The sequence below is a fragment of the Zonotrichia leucophrys genome, chromosome 3 (genome assembly GCF_028769735.1).
Source record: "Zonotrichia leucophrys gambelii isolate GWCS_2022_RI chromosome 3, RI_Zleu_2.0, whole genome shotgun sequence".
In the NCBI taxonomy this organism is placed as follows: domain Eukaryota; kingdom Metazoa; phylum Chordata; class Aves; order Passeriformes; family Passerellidae; genus Zonotrichia; species Zonotrichia leucophrys.
In genome coordinates, this window is record NC_088172.1 from 61,805,412 (window position 1) to 61,830,490 (window position 25,079).

Here is a 25,079-nt window from a genome sequence, read left to right on the forward strand (position 1 = left end):
TCTTCATGTCACCAGACCCAAACACAGTTTCAAAGCTCGCACTGGGTCATTGGCTGCCACAGAACCTTTGGGTTTCTGAAAACCTGGAAATCTTATACCCAACCCAATCTTTAAAACCACCACCCCGAGGCTGCACTTCCATCCTCCTGTTCCCTTGCAGGCCCCACTAAGAGGGATTTTGGCAGTATTGGTAAGGTAAGCAGGAAGGCCAATGAAGTCCCTTGCAGTTTTACAGCTCCTGATGTGTAGCAACAGTCTGCTCAGAGAAGCACTACTTCAGGTTCCTCCTGTTAATATGCTGGATGGGCAAAAGATGAGCACAAAAATAAAGAGTGCAACATAAAAGGCTCACAAGCTTAAATCATCATCTCCTATTCAATTAAAGACATTCAGTATTCCTCTACCTTGCAAAAAGCAGTGTATGTGGCTATAGAGAATTTAGAATGGCATTCAGCCACTTGTCACAAAGACCACTAGAGTATCTTAGCTAGATAATATCCAGTCTTTTATTCCACAATTAACCAACACAAAAGCCCCATCTCAAATCATCCATCTACTTGCTAGAGATCTGCTGATAGCTGTAGGACTGCTGCTTTAATGGGTACCTCAGCTTAGCTATATAAAATTGGAAGGATTCATTCACAGAAAGGTATGATAACACTTCTTTTGAAAATTGCAGAAATGAGGTACTCAGATAAAAGAACAGCAGAGCAGATTGCCTGGGGAAAGGTACCTTAGAATCATGCATGGTTATGAGAGAGGACTGACAACTATTGTCTGTAGTCAGGTGCTAGCAAAAAGCCTGCTATTCAACTGTTCTACATAATTCCACAGCACTACTTAAAAAGAGAACAAATAAAAGGTCCTGAGCCCGAACTACCACTTAGTTTTTCTTTGAAGCTATTTTTCCAGGCTCTCTAGTTGAAAGAGTAAAACACTTTAATAAAACCAGACTGACATAAGTACATGAAATACACTCAATTGTCAGTATTAAACTGCAACCTCAAAGTAGGTTTGAAAGTTCAGGTCAAACAAAGAAAATATGCTGAAAGGTTGGAATAAAAAAATATGATGCTGAAAGGAAGAGCAATAGGTGGAAATGTTTCTAGAACCACAGAAAATAAAGTTTTACTACTTTACTACTTCTTGCTCAGGGCTCTTCTACTTTTGGGAAGAAACAAACCAGAGGAAATACAGTGATTTGAATTATGCACCAGTTCCTTACAGGAGCAGAACAGCTGCTTGATTCATGTGATTTTAGGCTGAGTCATAGGCAGTTTATGAAATTTGCAGGGAAGCCCCTGTTTCAGCTCCCAAACCTGATGCAGCATTGACAATGAGTCAGTTGGGTTACAGCTTCAGCAGCTCTGTGCTACAGTGCTGTTCCTTTGTTCATAGACTGTCAGTCTTCTGCTGATTTCTTGTGACTGCTATTTTTAGCACCATTTACTAATGGCAGTCCTGGCAGCAAATAACAAAATCTTCCTTATTTCCACAGTCCAAATCCTAATTGAGGCTTTTTCTTCTAAATTTGATGTGCACTCAGCCATTGCTGGGACTGTGTGTAATCCTGTCAGCAGAGATTTCTCATGTTCTGGCAGAATTTTGCTTGCTGGAAAAACAGAAATGCTTTGTCAAAACAGATGCAGCCAATTTCAGCTGAAGTAAATGCAGTAGCTATTCCTGGCCATAAGGCCTTTAACTGAGGACCCTGTTACCCCTAAGAAATTTTACCTGCCTCTTCGGTCCTTGATTCCAAGCCTGTAACCTGTGTCTCTCAGGATAGCAAGCCACGGTCCAAAGTCAAGGTGAAAACATAGATAGTCACACTTACCTACTTGGCCTGGCATTTTATGCACAGTTCCAATTATAAAATTTCCATCAATAATGGAATTCCCTAGACTTGACACAAATAAACAGTAGTCTCCATTAAGAAACCTGCCCATGGAAGTTACTCTTGACTAATTTTTTTTTATATTGTTGTATATAATAACTAATTTTCCCTAGTTTGTACAGTACTACAGGCCACAGGTGTAAAGCTTCTAGCACATTGGACTGTTCAGCAGACATTTTGTGCTTAAGGACTTCACATGATCTCAAAAGTCTGACATTGCTGTGTCTTCTGTAGTTTTAGTGGAGCTGTTTGTGCATTACAGCATTTTCTGATGGAAATTATTCCCCTAGCTTCTTTGAAAAGCTTTAGACTCAAGGAGGACATAAGTCACCACTTCTTGGCACACCAACATTAAAATTTCAGTTGACAGCCCAGCTGGCTCATTGTTTACTTATCTATGAGTTAATCAGTGGCCTTCCATAACTCTCCCTTGACATGTCACTCTTTAGCTTCAGTGGTCATTCAGATTTTCCAGCTTTCAGTTTAAAGTTGCAAATCACAGGAAACAAAAAGCAATGGTTTTTTAAATGGGCTTACAGATTCAAAAGCTTAAAATGCTACAGCTGCCTCAGGAACTACCAAGTATTCTTTTTGTTGCAGTGCCTGCTTTTTAAAGCAAAACACTGAAGAGAAGCATAAGAGCAAACAAGATACAGAATAGATATGAGGGGCAAAGGACAAAGAAGACACCAAGAAGTCACTATCACTAGACCTTTTGAAAGCCAATTATAGGCCATATAACCCTTAAAACATACTCACCCCTTCTTTCTTAAATCAGTAACATGACACTCCAGGTTTCTTGAAGTAGTCAGGATCACTCCTTTGTTTGTATTGCAATAGCTAGGAGAGCAAACCTGTGTCTGTGCCTGCCCTGTCTGCAGACCTGGCACACCCTCACCCCCAGGCACCTGCGCCACAGTCTGCACACAGTGATTCAGTCCCTGCCTACCTAGGGACATAAAAACCGGGAAATATCACACATCTGTGCCAAAGGAAAGACTGTGTGATATTCTCCAAACTGGGGACTGCAACCAAACCCAAGATCCCTAGAACTTCTCCTTCACACCATCATCATCCTCCTTGCAGTTGCTCCTGGATCTCCCTGGTGTGTCCCTGCAGTTACAGAGGAGCTCACCTGCCCTCAGCTCTGCTGCATTTTCAAGGGAGGCGTGCGAGGGCTGTAGTATCACCTCTCACCACGAGATGGTAGGTGTTTCCTGATGGTTAGAGAGGATCAGGCTTTTAAAAGACTATCTTTTTGAGATAGTGAACTTCTCTGCTTCAGAGAAAGCAGAGGCCAAAGTAAATAAGAACCAAAAAAACCACCCACTGGTTGCAGGATTGTGAATGAAGTAAGGGAAGCTCACATATATCGGGTGCAAAGACAAAAATAAATCCTCAGCTTCGACTCAAGATATTTTTACTACTGTAAGGATTTGCATGCCCCTTTCTTATCATAGCTCTTGCCATTAAAGAACTTTTTAGCTATATAATTTTTTTTTTATGTCATCAACAACATAAAACTTCGGGGTTTGGGGGTTTTTTTGAGTCAAAAAACATTCCCAAATTAAATATTGGGTAATTTTGAAACAAACTTATAATAAAAAAAGAGTAATTTCACATTCATGTGTAAAGTTGTGTATCCATTCCTTGCTGTATATAGATATACAGAACACATTTATTATGCAAGTTACTTGCGCTGATCTTTCTCATTTAAGAATCTTGGGCAACTCTCATTACCACAATAACAAATACACATTTCCTCAAATGACCTGCCTTCGAAATCAAGAATCACTGTCTTACAAAGGCAGAATACAGAGATCAAGCTAGTAAGTATGCCCAGCTGTTAATTGCCCCTCTGCCCCTAACAGAGGGTACAGCAACCCTTTCCCAAGGCTGTCTGCTTCTCTTTCCCATCAGTTTCTGCCAGATTCTTGCCTCATTGGGGTCAGTTAAGCTTGTTGTAGGACGGAGTTAGTCCCAGTCCTTGGCCAAAATACAGGCAAATACTACTGACTGCACCTCTCAAAGTAAGTTCTTTTAGTGCTGCTGATATTCAGCCTGTTCAACCAGTAGATCCATACCTTCCCTATCTGCTTAAGGATGACCGACCAGAGCCATGGAATCAGGACTAGCTGAACTCAGGGACTTTTCTGAACTCAGAAAAGCACTTTTCTGTCAGAAAAAAAAAAAAAACCAAAAAAACCAGGCAACAAGCTCACATCCTCATTTAATGGTGCTCTGCCCTTCTGTCCAAAACAGAGCCAAAACTTAAAATTTACATGATATATTGAAAGTAGTTATGAATAACTAATTGCTTTGCCTTCATGGACAGAAGAACATGATCTGCTGCAAAAACTACACAAGTAGGCTGCTCTTTAAGTTATTATAAATGCCATGCACTTTCTTTGACTTTGTTTAAACAGTTCTTCTGTCTGACAAATAATTTCCAGCTATGTCTGGCCACAAGTCAAGAGTGCTACCCTAGCTTAAAGAACCAGAAGGCAGAATTTACATTTCTTTCCTCTTGCTAACAGCTTGACCTAGAACTGTGGGAGGCCTTTTGAGACAGTGAAAAATACAGTCTGTTGCACAAAGCACTGCCCAGGCCAAGCTGCAGCTCTCCATTTTTCAGTACTGCTTCAGGAATAACCTTTGGTTTACAGTTTCTGTGCAAGTTATTTTGAAGCAAGCATCTGGGACCATGCTGACTATGCCTATCCTTTATGGTAGGTTCCAAAGAAGACTCCCAAACCCATCCTGCACTCCTCTCCATAGATCCAAGGGAAGTGCATGCAGAGAGTAAGACAACTGGACACTGCCAGTGTTTTGCTGGGAATACCCATAGATGTCCTCACAGGAAAACTAGGTTCTCCTGGAGCACAGCACCACAACTTTGTTATTGAAGAACGGTAATTAAGCTCATTTTATCTTAGATAAGCTTGCAGGAATGAAATAATACAGTGGTTTGGCCAGCTTCATAGAAACCAAAATGGGTGGCAAAGGCCACCGATCATCCTGCAGGCACAGAGACAGCAGGCAAAAAACTTGAAATCCCTGAAGGGAGAGCAGGTCTTACACAGGAACAGGAGAAGGATATAATGGAAAAAAACTGATAGCCTAGTAGAGCCTTTTTAGTGTCCAGTATCAGATTGGTTATTAATTCAGGAAAAGTTCACCCCATATAGGTTTCTTACCTCTCTTAGTAACTCAGCTTTCTAGAAGTTTCTAGATAAATATATTGTTCATCTTATCAAAATTAACTCATTTTTCATACAGAAAAGATTTTTAAAATATATCTTCCTTTCTTCAAAGCAGCATGTGTTGCAAACATAAGTGATTTAAGGCATCATGAATTTCATCGACAAGGTATTTTTTACACAGAACAACTAATTGATAGTTCAGTAATCCCAAGGTGACTGCTGAGAAGGAAAACAGCTGTTTTCCTAGCTGTAATAAAAACAAATACAATAAAGTCAAACATTGACAACTATATTTCTTCTACAAATAATACACATTATAACAGAAGACATAAGAATAAATTGAACACTCAAAACCAATATCTTGTAAACAGATATAAAACTAGAAAAAGTGTGTACATCTCAATTTATGCCATACAAGGAGGAAAAAAAAAGTATTTCAAGTATAACTATGAGTAATCCAGTGTGTGGTGAAGTTTAAGGCTAACATTTTCAACCTTCAGAGCTGAATTTATACTGAATCTACCTATGAACTCTCAGAAGCAGCTTTATTTCCATCCAACATGAACTCTTGCATCTGATATTGACTTTTGAAGAGCTTCAAGAAATCAAACTCATCTTCACAAGACAGTTTCCTCAAAATTTTACAGGTTTTACCCAGAAATCAGGAAAGTAGGTATATTTCAGTTGAACACCTTGATTCAGGAATGCTACTGCATCATTTCATATTCCCAGTCTGATTCTTAGATGAAGATTCCAGCTCCTAGCTGGTCTGGATCTACCAAGGCACAGCATATTATAATACCACACAGATATACCTGTGGTGTGTTATGGGAGGGAAAAGCTGTGTGCATACATGCCAGCACTCATCACTCAGAATAAGAACTTAACACATGTAGGAAAGACATTCTGTGCTGTCCTTGTGAGCTAGCAAGGGCCACCTGAAGATAAGGAGAAGCCCCATATCTCTCCTGAAGGAAGACCAAGGTTGTTCCCATGGAGACAAGATGAAGGAGAGAAAGTTAAGAGATATGGGCTCTGGCTGGCTCACAGAGTGATGTGGCTCCCTGATCACCTACTGGGAACTTTGTTTCTCTCTTATCACCAGTGGGCACTGAATGTGTATGTTGGATGGGTGTAAACATCTTGAAGAAGTATAAAAGCAACGTTGCTGTAATAAATCTCTCTTGCACCCTTTTGATGGAGTCGTGTATTTTTGTACTGTGTCGTGCTCTATAATAACAAACACACAGAACATATGAACTTAAATCCTGCATGCAGTCAGCCCAAGGTATGGGAATTATGTTGGACAAGCTGCATTATGAGCTATTTGCACATCAGCAGTGGATGCCTGCGCAGGACCTGAAAGCAGCAGGCAGCCCAGCCACAGCAATAGTTTCCAAAGCTGAGTCTAGAGCATCTAACTCAAGACACATTATTTGCAAAAGTTATGAGCTGGCAGACACCTGTTGGGAAACACCCACTCTTAGAAGAGAACCATTAAGCCCTTAAACTCCAGCCCCAAGAAGACAGAGCAGTAAAATTTTCTCCTTAAAATACAGTTAGAAAACTAGAGTTCTAAAGAGTAGCAGCTTTTTTTTGAGGAATGGTTAAAAAAGTTCATCACAAATTCCAGTCTTTTCTAAAAAAAATTAAAAATTCAAACCTCAAATTTGGGTCGATTTCTTTACCCTGAAACAAGACTTTCAGCTTCTTGAAGTCACTAAAATAAAGCTAATTTTATGTCAGTCCAGAACAAGTGCCTGACTTGAAAATGTTAGTCTTTACTTCTAGCTCCTCTGTAACCATATCACTCAGTGTCTATAGTAAAGTATTACTAGAGGTCCATTTTCAGACTCTTACAGTAAGAAACTCAGCATACAGCATTAGACTTCCCTCAGCTTTGCTACTAATTCTTTCTACTCAAGAAAAGTAAACAGTGTATCAACCTGCATCCCATTCTAGTTTTGCCCCACATCTTCACCAGTGCTTGGGTATATACACCTATGTACATACTACATGTCTGAGATGTCAGAAGAATTGTAGGAAAAAGGCCAATTCTGAAACATTTAAAATGTAAACAGTGTAATTCAGACAATCAGACGCCTTTAAAAAAAAAAATCAGTCTAAACCACTGTAAGTGCTTTAATAGCTATCCACCTGGGCTGTAGGTGAATTCAGCTGTTCATTTTCCATTAGAGTGGTTCTAATCAATATATAGTGCTAGTTTCACACAAGACTGCAACTGCCTTGGTGTGGGACAGAAAGTAGGCCAACCCACAGAACTGTAAAGAAAACCACAGCCTGTGAAAAGGTAAGTTAGAGTCAATACTAACAATACCCTGTGGTGCTATCATCTCACTGCAAAGTGAGAAGGATTTGATACCTGCACTCACAGTGGACACTGCCTTTAAACCTTTGGAAAGTAGTTTTAAGCACAGAGCCTTTTAATTGGGTTTTTTTGCCCCTAAAGGTTATGGGTTGAAAAGTCTCTCTGAATTGCATGATTTCTCTTAGAGTAAATATATACCCTATGATGTAGTAGCATGTAATTATTTTGTTTAACAGCTGTTATTGTTTAATGTCTACTCTTGTTCATAAGAGACTTAATTTTTTCAACTGTGATGTTGAATATTCAGTTAATTGCAACATTCAGATCCAAACTGCTAACTGGAACACTGAGGTGTTCCTGTGTCAAAAACAGTGTCACAAAGCTTAAAAAACAACTAAAAAGGAGGAAAAAACAAGATTCCACCTCATCTTCTACTAGGTAGAACATACAAAATTGTGGAAGGGCTACCAGTAAGGCCAAGAAAATTGCCTTCTAACTGTGGCTTTCCCCAAAAACAACAGCACACAACTGATATGGTTCAGAAGTGCTGCAGTAAAACAAGCAGTCTGGCTTTTTCATTTCTTTTCTATTTAGGAAGGCTGTGAAGAGCAGCAAAGAAACTGAAGGTATTAGCAGACTCAAGAACTCAACCTGGATGATTCCATCCACTTTTGGAAGGTTGTCTTTGCAACCCTGAGGGCATAAAGCTTACACAGTATACAAACCCTCAGTACAGGCTTTCTCTCTCTTGCAAGGGAAACTTCCAATGTATCAGTGGTACACGTACAGAATAACAACTTTGACCTAGAAATCATTCTGGTAAGTTCTGTTCCCTCTCTTGGGCCATTCCTCCTCCACCCATTTCAGCAGCACTTTCACAACATCAATTCTCTTATAAAATTTACAGAGATCAATCAGCTGCTCCACAGTCCGGTCACTATTCCGTAGCAAGAATTCCAAGGTGGGACTTTGGGGCTTTTGTTCAAGGAAACACAATTCATCATAAGTCATCCCCCACTTGCTTGCTAAATTTCTCCAGTTTTTCACTGTTGGATGGCAGGGATCCAGCTTTAGCCTCACTGTGTACAACAAGTCCTCATCATTGAGCATGTCACTGATGGTTGGCGCACGGAATAAGCACAAGGAGCAGGTGACATTTTCCTTGCAGGTTTTCTTGAGATCTGCAGTGAAAATAATTACATGGGAAGAAATTAGGATCTATTGCTGTGGTATCACCAGCAACAAAAAGCTAAAAGCATATAGGGTTGAGGAGTATTATATTTCTTTGAACTGCTTCTGAAAAAGTCAGAATAGCGATATGCAATGCCTCTTCTCATGAAGAGCTCATTAAATTACTTTCTAAAACTTCTCTCTTCACTACACGGTAATCAAGTGTGGCTTTAATCAAAAAGACAGTAATTTTTAAAGACAGTACATCACTTGGAAAAGTTATTTATACTTGTACAGAAAAGACACAGGATTCAATGCAGTGTATGAGCTAGGATAGTTCCCTTTTTTTGTTCTGGAACAAAGTCTCTTCCTTGAATCGACCATAATACCCACTTACATCACCAACAGGATTATGTGTGCATTCTGTGCATCTTGTGTACCTGTGTTGTGGAATGAAGGAAAAGGCTTTGCATTTCTGAGGTGCTACCTTAAAAACAACATGAAAACCAGAAGAATCTCTGCTGAAAGATCCAAATACAACTAACATCTAGTACTTTAACACAATGAAAAAGTAGATATGTTCCTTTGCTTTTTAAGGGCTCTTGCAATAAAAACAGTCCTTGTTTTGCCAACAAAACCTATTTTAAAGGAACATCAGAAAAGAAATAAAGTGCATACTCCTCCATGTGCGAGAAAAAGAAAAATACCAAGTTGGTGGAAAAAGGTGGTGATGTGTTCTAAAATCTGCATCAAATACTGAAAATTGCCATTTAGCTATCTCCTACACACCATAGTCAGCATCTCCCCCAAAACTGGGAACAATGTGGTGCTATCAGACTATAGTATACATTAATACCCTTTAAACCACATAGAAACCAGATTGAGTCATACCTCTAGTCAAACTCTAATACCAAGACCTTGAACACTGCAACACTTCAGGACATGGTCTGAGCATTTTGGCTGCAGATATGACCTTAACTCTCCCTGCTCCTTTTTGAAAGGAGGGAGAATCTGGTATCTTCAAATAGTATATAATGGACACAGCCTAGAAGCTTTTCATAAAGTTTCTGTGTTCCAACCTCAGTGCACAGCTTGAAATAGGGGAGTAGCTAGTCCTCTTTCAGATGAAACTGAAAAAGGAGCTGATAGTAATCAAAAAAATTATTAAAAACAACAGAAAACAGTGACACACAATTTACAAGTGCTGTATCAGAGGCCTGAACTGTATCTCTGGCAAAGGAAAAATCTGGTAGTTAGTGCCACCTACTCATAAGGACAACAGCATCTGTTCAGGCTGTTTGTTTGTGGGATTTTGTGGCTCTTTTTTAACATCAATTACTTATTTTCAGTAATTATTGTCAGATTGTGTGAAAATTCCAGAATGTAATGTCTGCATGCATGTTCTATTTATTTTTAAAGAAAGAACAGGCCATTGTTAGTTTGTAACACTGCTCATCAGATTGTTTTTTAGCAGGCCAAGGACAACTTCTGAAGTTTTCAACAAGTTGGGACATGCAGGAAGAACACTGCTGCAGACACAACTTCACACAAAGGCACAGATTCCCTGTTAAAGGGAAACATGTCCTGGTGACATCTTAGCTCACAGGTGTTCCACAGGCCTTGCAGCTGTTCTCTACAGGAATACGTATGTTAACTCTTCTGTTCTTCTTGTGCACCCTACACTTGCTGAAGTGAGACAAAACTTTCTTGCTTCATTCATGCCAACCTTTACTTATACAAACAAGGCAAAATGAATATAATCCAATCAAATTTCTGGCTGAGCTCACAGGGCAGGAGAGCACCCTATCTGAATTTCACCTTATTTACTCTGTCAGGGTTGCCAGGGTAAGTTTTTCCTCCAATAGAAACAGGGAAGAAGGGGTAAAGAAAACATCTCTGTAAAAGGACAGAGATATATATTACTATATACTATATAGTATATACTATTACTATATACTATATTTGTATATAGTAAACAAAACTAAACCAACCTGTTTCTTGTGCTATACCATCTGGAAGACTATCAAAAGCATCATAAAGAATCCTGCTTTTCTAAGGTGCTCCTGTGCTAGACACTGATAAGTACTACCCAACTAACTGCATGATCCTAATGCTACCTGATAGGACAAGCTACCTTACCAATAGGAAACTCTCAGTTTCTTAGTGTTAGACTAAGAGAACTGTAACTCATACACCCCCTCCCTGTGACAGTGTCACAAGGGTTGCAGGATGAAGAGAGAGATAAGAATGTTGACCTCATGTTCAGAAGGCTTGATTTATTATTTTATGATATATATTACATTATGATATACTAAAAAGGGATAGAGAGAAAGTTTTCAGAAGGCTAGCTAAGTTAAGAACAGAAAAGGAAATGAATAACAAAGGGCTGTGTCTCAGCAGAAAGCAAGAACAGCTCTGCCGCGAGTGGTCAGTAAATCTAAACATCCACAGAAGACCGATCCCAGATCTACCTGTTGCATTCCACAGCAGCAGATAACTCTTGTTTATACTTTGTTGCTGAAGCTACAGCTTCTCAGAAGGGAGAAAAATCTCCAGAAAAGATTTTTCACAAAAGATGTCTGTGACACCCTCCCCAGCAGAACTCACACAAATGATGGGATAAGCACTCACAACCCACTGCCAGCTTCTGCTCTCTCCTGACAGCTATTTACACATCGCTTCCAAAAGAAGAGGTAATAAATGTATTTGGAAAGCCCAAGTTGCATATTTTGTATGGTTGGCATTATTGATCACCATCCTCTTAGAACAAAGAGGAAGCTGTAAATGACACTGGTAAGGAAATGACCTCCATAAACACTAATTATCCAGGCAGTTATTTGTTATGACAAACAGCAGGTTTTAAAACAGCACTTTCAAATAAACCTAGGAATAAAATATGGAGAACAATAAAGTTGACATATTACCTGAAAGCGATTCATCAGTGTGGCTCTGTGTGTCTTTGTCTTCTGGCTACAAAGCAGAAAACAAATATAAAGTAAAAATAAAACAATGTAATTGAACACCAGAATAAGTATTTGACTAATTTACAACTGGCAGGAGATTACTTAGAAGAATCCCAAGCTACTTGTAAAAATCAGACAGGGAATATACATATAGTTTTGAGGAATTGCTAACAATCTGGAGTCTTTTCAGGCAGCATTTCCATGCTTTGGTTCATAAAAAACTGACCTGTGGGTTGTATGCACTGAACAACAGCATTTTTATTAATGATATGCTATAGCATTGCATCTTTTGACTAACGCTCTATTAAACACCCAAAAGTTATTTAACAATCCATATGTTTTGATTTAAAAGATCTTTAAAATGTTTTGCAATGTAAAAACCAAGAATTTTGTAACAAGCAGCAGTAAGGGATTGTTTTGTTGATCTAGGCCAAGGGGAGGATTTTTTTTTTTACAAACTTCTTCAGGTACATAGGAAGCTTTTATAGACAACAGGTAGAGGTGAATATTTTTGCAGATCACATCTAACCCTCCCCCTATTTGGTGTTAACATTCCCTCAATGATGTTTTGTCTGCTAATTAAGCATAATGAAATTACTTAGCAGCCTGAGACTGTAACACACATTGCAGCATTTAAATCCTACTAGTTAGCAACCTCTAAAAACTGGAAGGACAGCCCCTTGATTGTAGAACTGTGGGGAAACTGCAGCTGCCCTTACTTTAACTATGCAGGTGTGGAGCCAGGTGAAATAGCTTTCTTCTGTTGAGGATTTAAAGATGAAAGTAGAAGGGGATTTTCCCCTTAGATAGCTGCAATGAAGTACTGTTGATCTTTTTGTATTGTGTCATTCTTCTGAAACAGCAGGCTTCTTAATTTTGCAGGTTGTGCATACAAACAAAAGTCAATATATGGGTAACAACATAGCGTAATAAGATACTCTAGTCCAACCTGCTACACCTTCTTTACTAAGAAATCCACTAAAAATAGAATACAGGCAATTTCAGTTGCTGTGGTGAACTTGCATGCATTCATTATCTAATTATAAAGAAGGTGAACTCTCTCCAAAATATTTACTGACTTTGTTAAGAAAGGAAAAATTTGCATAGTGTTTTCAGTATTTCTTTACTCCCTGAAAACTGCAAGACCACACATGCAACATCAAAACATGTGCTGTCTGCTCAAGAGAGATCTAACACTGCACATGCCAATTGCAACTGAACAAGCCCTGCCATTATCTTCCCATAGTTTACTTTTCTACCACGACAGCTTTATCTGGACAACGCTTTTTAAACACAAAGTTGGCCTTCATGGCAACATGTGAGCACACAAACTTAAAAAAATTAAATCTGCAGTTCCTGATTATAGTAATTGTCTCCACTTCAACAAATGCCTTCAAAAGGCAGAATGTCATTACTGAGCCTCAAGGAGCAAATTCCCAGAAGAGTAACTCATTGGGGAGAATGAGGAACTTCCCAGGACAGCTCAGCATTCCTAAAGATCTACTTCAAAAGAAACAAATAAGCAAATAAAAAAAAATCCTAAATAAAACAAAAAAATCCACACAAAAAAGCAGATACTGTTCACTTAACTGCTGTACTGAACCTCATTTCTCAGACTTTACCAATTCATTGAAGTTCAAACCTTACTGTGAAAGGCAGTGCCTAAGTGCCCTTATGTCACTATACATGCCTTATGAGGTATAAAAAAATAAGAGTAGGTAGTACTGCAAAAAGTACAAAGAAAAGCAGCAATACTTACCTGTGTCACACATGTTTTCAAAATTCATATTTTTACTGATCAGTCATTATCCAATTTATCAAGTCACATGCACTCAAGTTTATTCAAGACCATTTTCTTGTAATGTAATTGCAATAAGACAACGTAGTGTTACTGCCAGGGAAATGAAGGCATTAAGCATTTTTGCCCACAGTGAAGATCCAATCATCCTCTACAGGTCTAATCAAAGCCATAAACTTATGTGCAGTCTGCAGGTAAGCAGAAAGTTTTCCAGCTCTGTGGAACCATTACCACCCTAATACACTGAATTATCTTTATAGTGATTCTTAGTTGCCAACAAATGCTCTTGATGATGGGAAGGAACGGTTACCTCCATCATCTGTGAAATGCATACCAAACCCATGTTTGTTTCTGATGGAATTCAGCTGGGACTCTGGCATTAGGAACTCCTTTTAATTCTTCATCTTGCTGGAAAATGCTCATTCATTTCTCTTCTCCAAGTTTTCTGCTCAACCCAAAGAGAATCAATTTGAAATTCAGCAAAAACATTCACTTGAAATATGATAACCATGGGGCATGGGAGTCACTCAGCATTGCCCTTCCAATGGCAACGAAAGATGTCACAAAAAGTGGACAATGTTTCAACTATGGGAAGAGCAGTATCCCAAAATCAAAGCAAAAACCATCTAATGCCTCCCTAAAGACAAAATCTAGGTTTCCTTACTTCTTCTTTGTCTGGCTGTATTTTCACCCGAATATTTTCATCAGAGGGACAGCATGCATGACAAAGCTTTAACACTTTGCTGGCTCTTCTTCAGAACATCTATACATTGTTCAAAACCTATTTAAACTAAAAAGTACATGTTAATCATAAAATAATCTTTTTTTTTTTTTGCTCTTCTCCACAAAAGCTCCCTTCATTGAACTCTTGAAAAGAAAGCAAATTTCAGTTCTGTTCTACAGAATAATATTGTGCTCTCCAGATACAGTGTGAAAATATACTTATTTGTTAACATACTTACTGAATTAGCAGCAGTAACTTAGTTCACATTCAAGTATCATTTTTCTTACCTGTTGTATGAGGCCAGAATCTGACGTAAGGGTCTTGATGTTCACAGAAGCAATTTCCAAAGTAACTTGATCTGTTAGGTATTCCTCATCTAAGGCAAAGAGTGTGAAACACTGGTCTTCCACTCACAAATTTAAATAGTAAGTAATTTATGTTATCAAACAAATTCTAGCATAGTTGTCTAACATAAAAAATTTAACTCCATATCATGATCAAATGCTGGGAATTGCTAGATTAAAAGCCCAAAATGTTAAGTCAGCAGAGTCTAGCAGTCATGCAGAGCATGACTGTGAGAAGAAATATAATCCTTGCAGAGATTAGATATTAGAGTAGCAGTTGTTTTCTAAACAAACATCACACTATTTTTAAAGCAAGAGTCATGATGTTCTTTCAGAAAGCTGACTACAGAATATAACTGCACCAACACAACAAAGTAGGCTGAAGATGTCACATGTCACTCTAATTTTTGTTTTGCTTTCCTCATCACACTTAAAATGAGAGTTAAAATAAGTACTCCATAAATATTTATCTTTTATTCTGCCCCTTTGTGAACTGGACTCATCCTAGTGATTCCTACTACACAGGAATTTGCTGAAGCGCTGAAATAATCCATTTCAAAGTGTGTTTATCAACAGCCCTGGGAGTCCACCGAAAGGCAAAGCATTCCCTAGTACAGCACAAATTCAACCAACTTTTCAAGCATCACTTCAGCCCTCAAAATAGGTTACAAAGGACACATAAACCCTTTGTGGACCTTGTGCACTCTGCATTATTAGTAAGGTCCTCTTCATCAAACTATTTGCATGATTCTCCTGAGTCAGGTGCTGACCAAGCATCAACACAAGCTTAAAAAGGGTTATAGTCTACATGTTTTTACACCCAAGAACACTGCATGGGGGTGACTACATTTGTAGCACTGGTATGTTTCCATTTGTTGTTTGTTTAGTGGCAAGATCTCATTGAATCCTATAAGAATCATCACATAACAGAAAGAAGCAATATTTTCTTACTCACTCAAGAAACTGATCTGAATCAAATAATTCATCTTTACATTTGCAAGAAAAAGAAAACCAAAAATCACTATTCTCCTCTTTTTCTGGTTTTATAAGACAGATGGAAGATATTTCATCCCCAGTGATGTCAATGTTTGGTAGAGGATCACTATTCTTTATCACTGTAGGTCCAGAGGTAACAACCACCAACAAAAACAAAACCCAAAAAACCTCAAAACAAAACCACCAAAATCCCAAAACCAAACAAAATAAAAACAAAGAAGAAAAAAACCCCAACCAAAATAAAGTCTGTCTGAAAATGCAAAGCATGAGCATCAAACCTGTGAAAGTAATGTGTGAAATTGTGAAATTTATTCTATATTTGAGTGGAAATAGAGTTATTGCCAAATCATGATAAACACTAAGGTGACCTCTGCAAGATAAGAAGTTCCCTCAGCACCATTTTATCTCATAATCAGTAAAGGGTGCCAAGAACTTTAAGTTATGGCTCCAAAACAGCCCATTAATTAATTGACCAATGAAAGATACAGACATCATCAATATACTATCAGTTCAAACATTGATTCTGAGACAAACATAATTGTTTCTTATACAGAATCAGACCAGCACATCTGTTACAATTTTCAGTTGACTGACTCATACTTCTAAGTTCAGTTTTTTAATAGAAATAACTATGAAATACCATTCTCAGAGAAATTATGAATTTACAGAAATGAAGAGAATCCTAAGAGGTATTTGTATCACATTCAAAGGGGAAATGTTAAGCTCTATTACTAATTACATCTTCTTACACTTAGTAAGAGGAAGCAAAAATTATAATTATAAACCAAGTGCACTTCCTTATTACAGAAAGTGCTGACCTTTCTACTTATGTCTTAGCTTTCTTTTTTAAATCAGGTGCATTTAATTTTGGACTTTAAACAGCCCTGGCAAATTTGAAATTTATTAATTTATCTAATTAATTTTGAGGAAGATCTAATGTCACAGGTGAAATAAAAAGCAGAACATGGAAAAGAATGTGCTAGTGTAATTGCTTTGGTGCAAATAAAGAATTTTGAAGGACCAAACCACCTGCCTGCAAAGAAACAGAAACTAGTTTATGACTTCATCCCACACGATCCTTCCCTGCTGAGCAGCACTTCTGAGGAGCACTCATTTCCTCTGCCTGGCTTTGTCAAGCCCCAGAATAATGCCCAGCTTTTCTTTAACCCCAGTGGTGTACTGCTCCCACTCCTCAGCACGAGTTTCCATTGTGACAATCCTGGTTTCCTGTGGCTGTCCCACTGCAGACCTGCTGTGCAACACAGGATGGAGAACACACTGCCTGCAGAGTGCTCCTCAAGCAAGCCCCTGCCAGGGCATTTTCTGGACAAAAGTCAATGGCCAAGCCTGGGATGACAACAAAAAAATCCACCCCACACATCAAGGAAACATAAGGAGGATATTCAGTCTGTGTAATCCATGTATTTTTCTTCAGAACCTGCACTCCCTCACTCCTTTTTCAGCAAGGAGAGGCAGGAACTTGTACAGAGTAGATCTAATAGTAGGCTCCCCAGCAGATGGTATTACACCAGCTGAAGGTAAAAGATGGCATGAAGAGTTGACAGGTTATAAGGCTGGGAATGCAGTCAGAGGCAAAAGACCTACAAGGTATTTCTTGATTTTATTTCTAACAGCATGAAGGCACTGGTAGTCCCTTCAAAGTCACCATCCAACATCAAAATGTCTCTATTATCTGTGGTCTGAACCTTGTCTTTCAATGACACCACTGTATTTTCCTTTCAGATCAAGAACCCAGGTCTTCTGATGATATTTTTAGAGTGACTTTAAGATCAAAACTAAACTTGGGAAGGAAATTTCAAGTTAGATAAACACACCAAATTGACCACAAAAATAAAGAGGGCATTACATTTAAAGCACAAATATGTAGAAAAAGCATGAGTATTTTAATCTGATGGTAAAATGCACTGGTTTTATTGCAGAGAGCAACAGATCAATGATATCTGAATTGAGAGAATTCACAATACTTACCTTTAGGTACTCCTGTGTCTTGGACAGGATATTTTTCTGTCTGTCACAAAAAGGCAAGAAACACAGATGTTTTGAGTGCAATTGTTCTGGGGAAAGAGTAGTTATATACTCTTTCTTTATGACTTTTGTAAGCGCACAATCATAGTTGTATCCCTCAAGTTGCTACTAGTTGATCTGTTCACCATCAGATACAGCAACACTCTTCTGTGGAAACTGAGATGTTACTAACGCTGCTGGTTAGCACTTGAAGAAGTAATAGAGATTGCTGCTTTGCTACAGTATCTTTAAAGCTACTTTTAGTGGAAAAGAGTTTAAGAAAAAAATTTTGTACTGAAGTAGCAAGATAATCTTGAAAAGGTAATGCATGTCAGAAAGAACAGATGACTTCAAACTCTCTTTTAGCAGATTAAGCTTTTAATAAAATGTTACTGCATTGAAAGAAAAAGAAATATTTTCCCCTTCTGCTTTAAACTTACCTGATTAAGAGGGAATAGGAAGCAGTTATTACTGAGTTTAAGGAGACAACTACTAATTCCAGGGCATGACATAACTTATCATTATATCTGACATTTACCTCCTTCCCTATGGCTCTTGCCCTTACATGACAGTAGGTCTGGCTTTTACAGAAAGCCACATTTTAAAAAGTTTTCACAGAAATTCATATTACTCCCACCTGGGCAGGAGCCTGGGATGTTTGGGATCCCGACACAAGCGATGCTGGTGTGCCAGTGAGCACCAGAGGGCGCCGTTTGGTCCCTCCCGAGGCTCAGCCGGGCCTGCCTAAGGCACTGCTCTTGGATCCCACATTTCCATTATTAGAATCAGCTACAGGAAGTAGTAACAGCTTCGCAGTGCTAAAATTTTAAGCCCTAGGTGGATTATCTTATCCGTTCAAACTATGAGACAGAAGAAAGTCAGCACTAATTTTTCTCAGTTGCTGGGACTTTTTTAAATTGAAGAGATGTCACAGCCAGAGCCTGTGGAGGTTATCCCATGGGCAGCTTCACTGATAATACCATCCAGTTCAGCTGATATACATGTTTGTATTTTTATTTACACTTTGACTGCACAGGTTAATTCATTAAGGCTTTTTGTGCAGTCAAATCTTGTATATACAATGTGAGTTAGCATCCTCGAATGTTTTCTCTCACTGTGGCATCACATAACCATACAGAGTTATAATGATTTCAACTGCACTAGACTAGAAACACATACCATTGTTAAGGAAAGAGTGCTTGGATCTGTATCCTCCACTGGCTCTTTAGCTGCATGATCTGCTGGAAAAAAGAAAACTTTATCACTGCATAGTCATTATAGTATTTCTGCCAATTCACATTTTGCTTCTTTGTCTGACCAAGGTAAAACACAACTATACAGCCATTACATGCATTATGTCACATTTCCACAAGAAAACATGACAAACTGGAAAATGTCAGAACTACTAGCACAGACATTAGAAATTACATGTAATAAAGGACACCCAACTCTAACCTAACAAAAGATAGACTTCAACTAAAATCTCAAACTATATTTAGTGAAAAAAATCACAAAACATGTCAGCAATAAATACCAAAATTCAGTAAGTTTTCTAGAAGCTAAGTTCTGTTCTCCTACTGACAGTATTGAAATTTTTTCTTCAGAGAAACAATTCAAACAGGAAACAAACATACCCACTACAACAAAAATTAATACTAGATTGAACAACAGATTACAACACAATTGAAAACACTCATTTAAAAATATTTGAGCAAAATATAATCTGTATACAACAGAACAGTAAAAATCTACTATATTAATATCAAGAGAATCAAAGCATGAATCTTCAAAGTACCTGCAGGCAAATCATGAAATGTTAACCCCTCTGCATCAATACCTAAATTGACAAATACTAGCGGGATACTGACCAAAAGTGCACAGAAAATCTGAAATAAATCTCATACAGAAGACAGGATTCACAAAATTACTCCTATAACTTAACATCATCCTGCCATATTTTTCAGAAATCTCTTCTGTTGATACGAATAAATGTTTTCAAAAATTGAGAAACATTTTAAATTATGTGGTAAGATCTTCATTCTTGTCACTCTTACTCTAATAGTCACTTACTCCAAGTACACATTAAGATTTCAGCAGCAACAAGTAAGACATGACTAATCAGTATTTGGTGATTACCTTCTTTGGAATATGAAAACCAGTAGATTTAGAACAGAGTCTCAGAAATTAAGTACAAAGCACACATTATAAACACTGAGCCCCAAAACAGAACAGAAGTTACACAGACACTACTCTAAAGAGCTCTAATTTAACACAGTTGCTTATTTGGGGACCCATTCCTATCAATCCACTCAATACAACAGAATGAGCTGAAGCAATAACTAATGCAAGACAGCACAATAAACTGAAAATAAAAAAAGGAGGCAGCAGTAGGACAGAGTTCTCCCTCCTGCTTCTGTGAGGCAGCCCCACCATCAGCAGTTCCTGGGTGTCCCTGAAATTCCATGTCAAGCCTTTCTCAGTGCTACAGCCCCCAGGAAATCCACAGGCATTGTCCAAGCAGGTGGCACATGATCAGAGGGATAGATGACAAGGGCTGAGCACAGTCTTTGCACACTGAATGTAAATATTCAAAGGCACAAAAAAGGCAGAGGCCTATGAAAATGCCAATGAGCATTGTTCACACTGCAAATTAGGAAGCCATATGCAGAAGAGGAAAACAGACAAACTATCTAAAACCCATGTTCTTGTCATACGTCTTTTTTGGTATATGATAAATCCCTGCTCCACAAACATGGAATTAACAAAATATTCTGGATAAAGCCTGCCTTGATAGCAACAGGCAGCACAAACTCTCAAATGCAGAGAAGTTGAGAGTCGCTGGGACATGGGAAAATACAATAAGCTGGCATAAGACATTGCTTGAGGGTAGGGCCAAAAACAGAGGCTCCTAGTGGGAATTGAAGTGGAAAGTTGCAGAGGAGCTGGGCAAATAGAAGCGCACCCAGTAAAGGAAAGCTGAAAAAGGAGGCAGCACTGGGAGCCAAAGAAAGGCTCTAGGGAAACAGGCCAGCCCAGGTATCCCTAGTCTCACTGTTTTTCTACTCAACGCCAGTGGCAAAGCATGCACCTTATTGTTGGTTTATTCTGGAGGCCTTTCAGCTCCTCCTTACAGATTCTTAGATGAATTTAAAAAGAAAAAAAAATAAAAACCAGCCAAACCAACAAAACAACCCCCAGAACTTTCTTTTTCCTATGTAAGAGGAGCCTTGAGGCAGGTGAAGGCAGATCCCATAGAATGTCCAAGCCTTGGTGAACCTCACTGGCTACTGCAGCTATATAAGGGCGCTGTCCCCATCTTCTCTACATCTCCATGACCACCAAGGTACATTTTGACACTGGTAACTCACTTTCCACAACCCAGCGGGAAGCACTGAAAAAACTGGAAAAGCTCAAAGAGTACAGGCATCTGAAACAAGGACTTGATAGACCCAAGGGTATCTGTAGAAGAGGTGATGGGGTACAAGGGTGGTACCTGTCACTCCTGCTTTCTAGGTCTCACACATAAACACAGTCATGAGAATCTGCATCTTTCTTGTTTAGCATCGATCCTGAAAAGTATTTTTAAATTGTATTTAATTTCCTATAGCTCAATTGCTTCCCCTTATTTAATAGTTTTTTATGAAGAATAGTAACTTCCATTGTTGTATTTAGGCTGCAGACTACTACCAAGTCCCCAGGTTTTTTATAAGTGGCATGTATGTGTATGAATATTTGCACCTAAGATTAAAGACTCCACCTATTGGGCTGCAGATGATTCACCTGGGTCTTCACCAGACAGATAATCTGAAAACCACAGACCTAGTGTATTATTGTGAATAAGGCAATTTGAATGTCCTTTCTCTCTTTCCCACATGCATCTGCCCCAGCATTCCACGGCTCATGTCACAGAGCTGGACACAGGTGCACAAAGCAGCAGAGAGGAAAGTTCTGTGTTTATCTCAGATGTAAACCATCCACAGTTTTTGCATGCTGAAAGGCCAACAGGAACTGAAGGTATCACCTGACTGACTGTCTGATTTCATGGTTACTTTGACAGACAGCTTCATAACAACATTACCTAGGGTCCCTCACAAAATCACTACCACCATACTCACCCCAACAGGATACAGACACTGGACCACACTTACTTCCCCACCCTTCTGCAGGGAGCCATAATTGAGTTGACTCAGATGGACATAAATCAGCATGCGCACATTGACTCGGACAGACACAAATCAGGTTCAGCGGTTGCTCCTGAGGTTCATTTCTGCACCTGCATGCCACTCAGCAGCTGCCACAGCTCTGCCAGGGCCCACCCAGTATGACCAGTCTGCAAGAGGAGCAGCAGACTTGCACCAATGCCCACCTTTTCATTCTGCCCAATACCTCTGCTATAATTGGGATGCAATACTCTGCACTTACCAGTGCAAACAGTTTTTCTGCTTTTCACCCTTGCATTGGAAGGAAGTTTGAAAGCGAGTTTTAGAGACCTCAGGATTTTGACCTTTAAGCAGGAGGGGGTTCACAAAGCACCAAGGAGCAGAGGCAGTATTCCCTCTGTTACAGTTTTACTCTGCAACACAGCCTTGACACCATACTAAGTGAAGCCCCTGAAATCAGCTGTAGTTACATAGTTCAACCAGGCACATTTCCACACCAAGGCTGGGCATACACATTAATAGTTTAACTTAGCACAACTTAAACAAGGCATCACTCTAATACTAATGTTGCTCATAAAGATGAGCTCTTTAACTAAACCCAAATAAAAAATGTTGCTTTGACTAGGGGCACATGAATTTAGATTTGAATAGGCAAGTTATACTAGAATATTCAGTACCCTGAAAAGCCCAAGTCCGTCAGCACTTGTGCATTTTTGTTTACTGTCAATTACTCAAAACTTTGTCCCTGTCTGAGCAGACAGCTCATGGAAAAGTCTGTGATGCTGGCACACCACAGGTGAGGTGTTAAAACTCATTTGCACCATTACTATGTAAGTTAATGCACGTGGACTTCGTAACCACTCGAGCTCTGGGCTCCTAAGAAAACGCCTTTAAAAAGGTACTTTGAAAATGCTGTTAACTAGCGCAACCTAACTTACACGCTAAACACTGGAGCAGGCTTGACAAGACAAGTTACACTAAATCACATCAGCGGAGCACATGATAAATTATTACCGTACTTAACTGGCGTGTGCGGAGGGGGAAGGGAGCAACTTAAGAACTCTTTTCAGCCCGGCCGGGTGTACGCTCCTCACCTGGCTCCCAGGAGCCGCGGCCCCGCCTGCGCCCGGCCCGGGATGGGCGCCGCGGGCCGCCCCCTGCGCATCGCCCGTCCCGCACCCCCGCGGGCCCCGGCAGCGGCCGCCGCCCCTCGGGGCATCCCCGCCCGCCCGCTCGGCTCCCCGCGGCCTCACCTGGGGGCAGCGGGTCCTGCGGAGCGGCCATGGGGCGCGGCGCTCCCGCGGCGAGGAACGCGACGTGCCCGGAACCGCCGCCCCGCCGCGCCGCCCCCTTCCTGCGCCGCCCCGCCGCAGGTAGGGCGCTCCGGCAGCGACGGGGCCTGGCGGGTCGGTCCCACCCGTGGCCGTCCCGGGCCGCGGTAGGAAGCGCGTCTGCCGGGAGCCCGCATTTCCCAGCGGGAAATACCGCGGATACGTCGGGTTAAATCCTCCCTCACTCAGGTGCTGCCCTGAGCGAAAACGCCGTGTTTCACTGAGACCACAGACACGGAGTGCACGTACCGCTCGTCAAGTAGTGCTAGTTCGGATTTAAGAGTGAGCCGCTTCAGCGGTATAAAATCAATGCTCGCTGTCCTGCTCTTGCGGACATTTACGAGCCTAAATCACCGCCTTCCGACAGAAAAAGGCGGTCTCCATTAGGGCTGAAGGTGCGTTTGCAGGTGGCTCATCGTGTACAGAGTTTACAAAAGTACTGCAGAGCAACAATCATAAACCGCGCTGGTTTCTCACAGATATTTAAAGTTTGTCCTCTCATGCTACAGGCACATCTAATACCATGAGGAAGTCAAATCTTTGTATGTAATTGCTTTGGAACGCCACTGTCATCTCTGGCAAATTCTCTCATTTATGGTTCCGATGTAAAGTAATACAGGCTTCTTAAATGGGGTCTGTGCATGAAATCAAGCTCTAAATAAGAGATATTATGTATTGCTACAATAGAAACAAAAAAAGCCGGCACAGCTGAATCTGCCATTAGAAAGATCAGTTTTGTGAACCACCTGGCTCATTTATTAAAGAGGTAAATTTACAGATAGATTCTGTTCTGTTACGCTGAGAGAGCTCCAGTTCAGCCAACTGGCTTACACTGGCACAACTATAAGTAGCCTTTGGTCCATTAAACATTAAAATTGAGTGCTTTTCCATGGATTATTTTTCATCTCTTGTGCATGTTCCAAATAATAATTTTTTTGAAGTGATAAAGATGAAATTGCTGTTATTTCCACAATTTAAATTGATGACAGTAGCTGTCATCCTGTTGTCATGAACAAGTATTTCTCACTGCAGAGTGGAAAGGGCAGGGTGGGGATGTGGAATGCACCACCACACCTGGTTTTTTTTTTAGCTTAACATCAGTAATATTGATATTTTTCAATTATTTTCTTACTAAATTTCATCTGAGATAAATGGAAGCTCCACCACTGGGTCATACACACAATCATATGTATATCTCTATATATCTTAATCTCCAAGGTACAGCTAACAGATCACTAAGGTTTCTGCAATTCATGGTGTGCAGAAAACAAAGATTTTTTTTTGTTTTGTTTTTAGGTCTATCATTGAAGTCCAACTGTTCAAGGGGTCAGTTGCCTCTCCTTCCTTCCACATTCATATTAAAACTCATTCTCAAAGAATAAGGGCTTTCTTCAAAGAGGTAACACCAACTCAAATTAAAACTAAAACTGCTGATTCTGTGTGTTTCCCTAGATTTCCTTAGCAGCACAAGGGTTTTGGTGATGGCTAATTAGGCTGAGAGCACAAGTGTATTCTTATCTACACAGATCTGCACAAACACTATACTAATTATTGGAGTCTATTTTATAACTGTGAGGAATGACACAGCCACAGTAGAGCTAACAATGTTCTAAAGTCAGACCTGTCAAATTTCTCATTCAATCAAATTAATGCCATGTCTATCCTGAGGACCTCCATGTATTTATTGCCTCTGTGTGCTGTTCAAAAACTACTGGACACAGTGACTGCAAAAACTTTTGGAAAATATATTTATAACCTACATAAAAATGTATCCATTGATTTCCTTCAAAATATCCCTAGAGTACTATTGTTGCACAGATGGCTGTAAACAACAGAAGGCTACAAAACACTGGTGCTGTGGGCTAAGTCAGGTTTTACAATCAACATGGCATTTACTCTTCCCATAACTCACAACCTGATATCTTCCTATATGAGGATGAAAAAATTATTTCAGTAAACAATAACAAATTTTGTTTTAGTGGAACAACACTTGTGCCAGCAGCCAAAACTGGTTAATATTGCTAAAAATTGTGTATTTTAAGAATGTAAATATTGATACCTATAAATTAGATTGGCTTTTCAATTTGAAGCAGATTTGTTTTTAATTATTTACAGAAAGCTCTTTAAAATAATGAAATTTAA

General features: G+C 39.5%; 1 protein-coding gene across 4 annotated transcripts; it reads right to left on the bottom strand.

The window, feature by feature from the left end:
- Positions 1-5,370: 5,370 nt before the first annotated feature.
- Positions 5,371-23,302, bottom strand: EDARADD (EDAR associated via death domain). 4 transcript variants are annotated; one of them, XM_064708480.1, is made up of 6 exons: positions 23,187-23,302; positions 18,626-18,684; positions 17,411-17,450; positions 14,369-14,457; positions 11,521-11,566; positions 5,371-8,607 (listed from the first exon to the last, which is right to left on the bottom strand). In XM_064708480.1, the coding sequence occupies exons 2-6, from the start codon at positions 18,626-18,628 to the stop codon at positions 8,231-8,233; spliced, it is 555 nt and encodes a 184-aa protein (XP_064564550.1). In that variant the 5' UTR covers positions 18,629-18,684; positions 23,187-23,302; the 3' UTR covers positions 5,371-8,230. The 4 variants fall into 4 exon arrangements, with proteins under 4 accessions (XP_064564550.1, XP_064564547.1, XP_064564546.1 ...); XM_064708477.1 differs by lacking the exon at positions 23,187-23,302 and adding an exon at positions 22,860-22,934; XM_064708476.1 differs by lacking the exon at positions 23,187-23,302 and adding an exon at positions 22,860-22,928 and having other exon boundaries at positions 18,626-18,687.
- Positions 23,303-25,079: the final 1,777 nt, after the last annotated feature.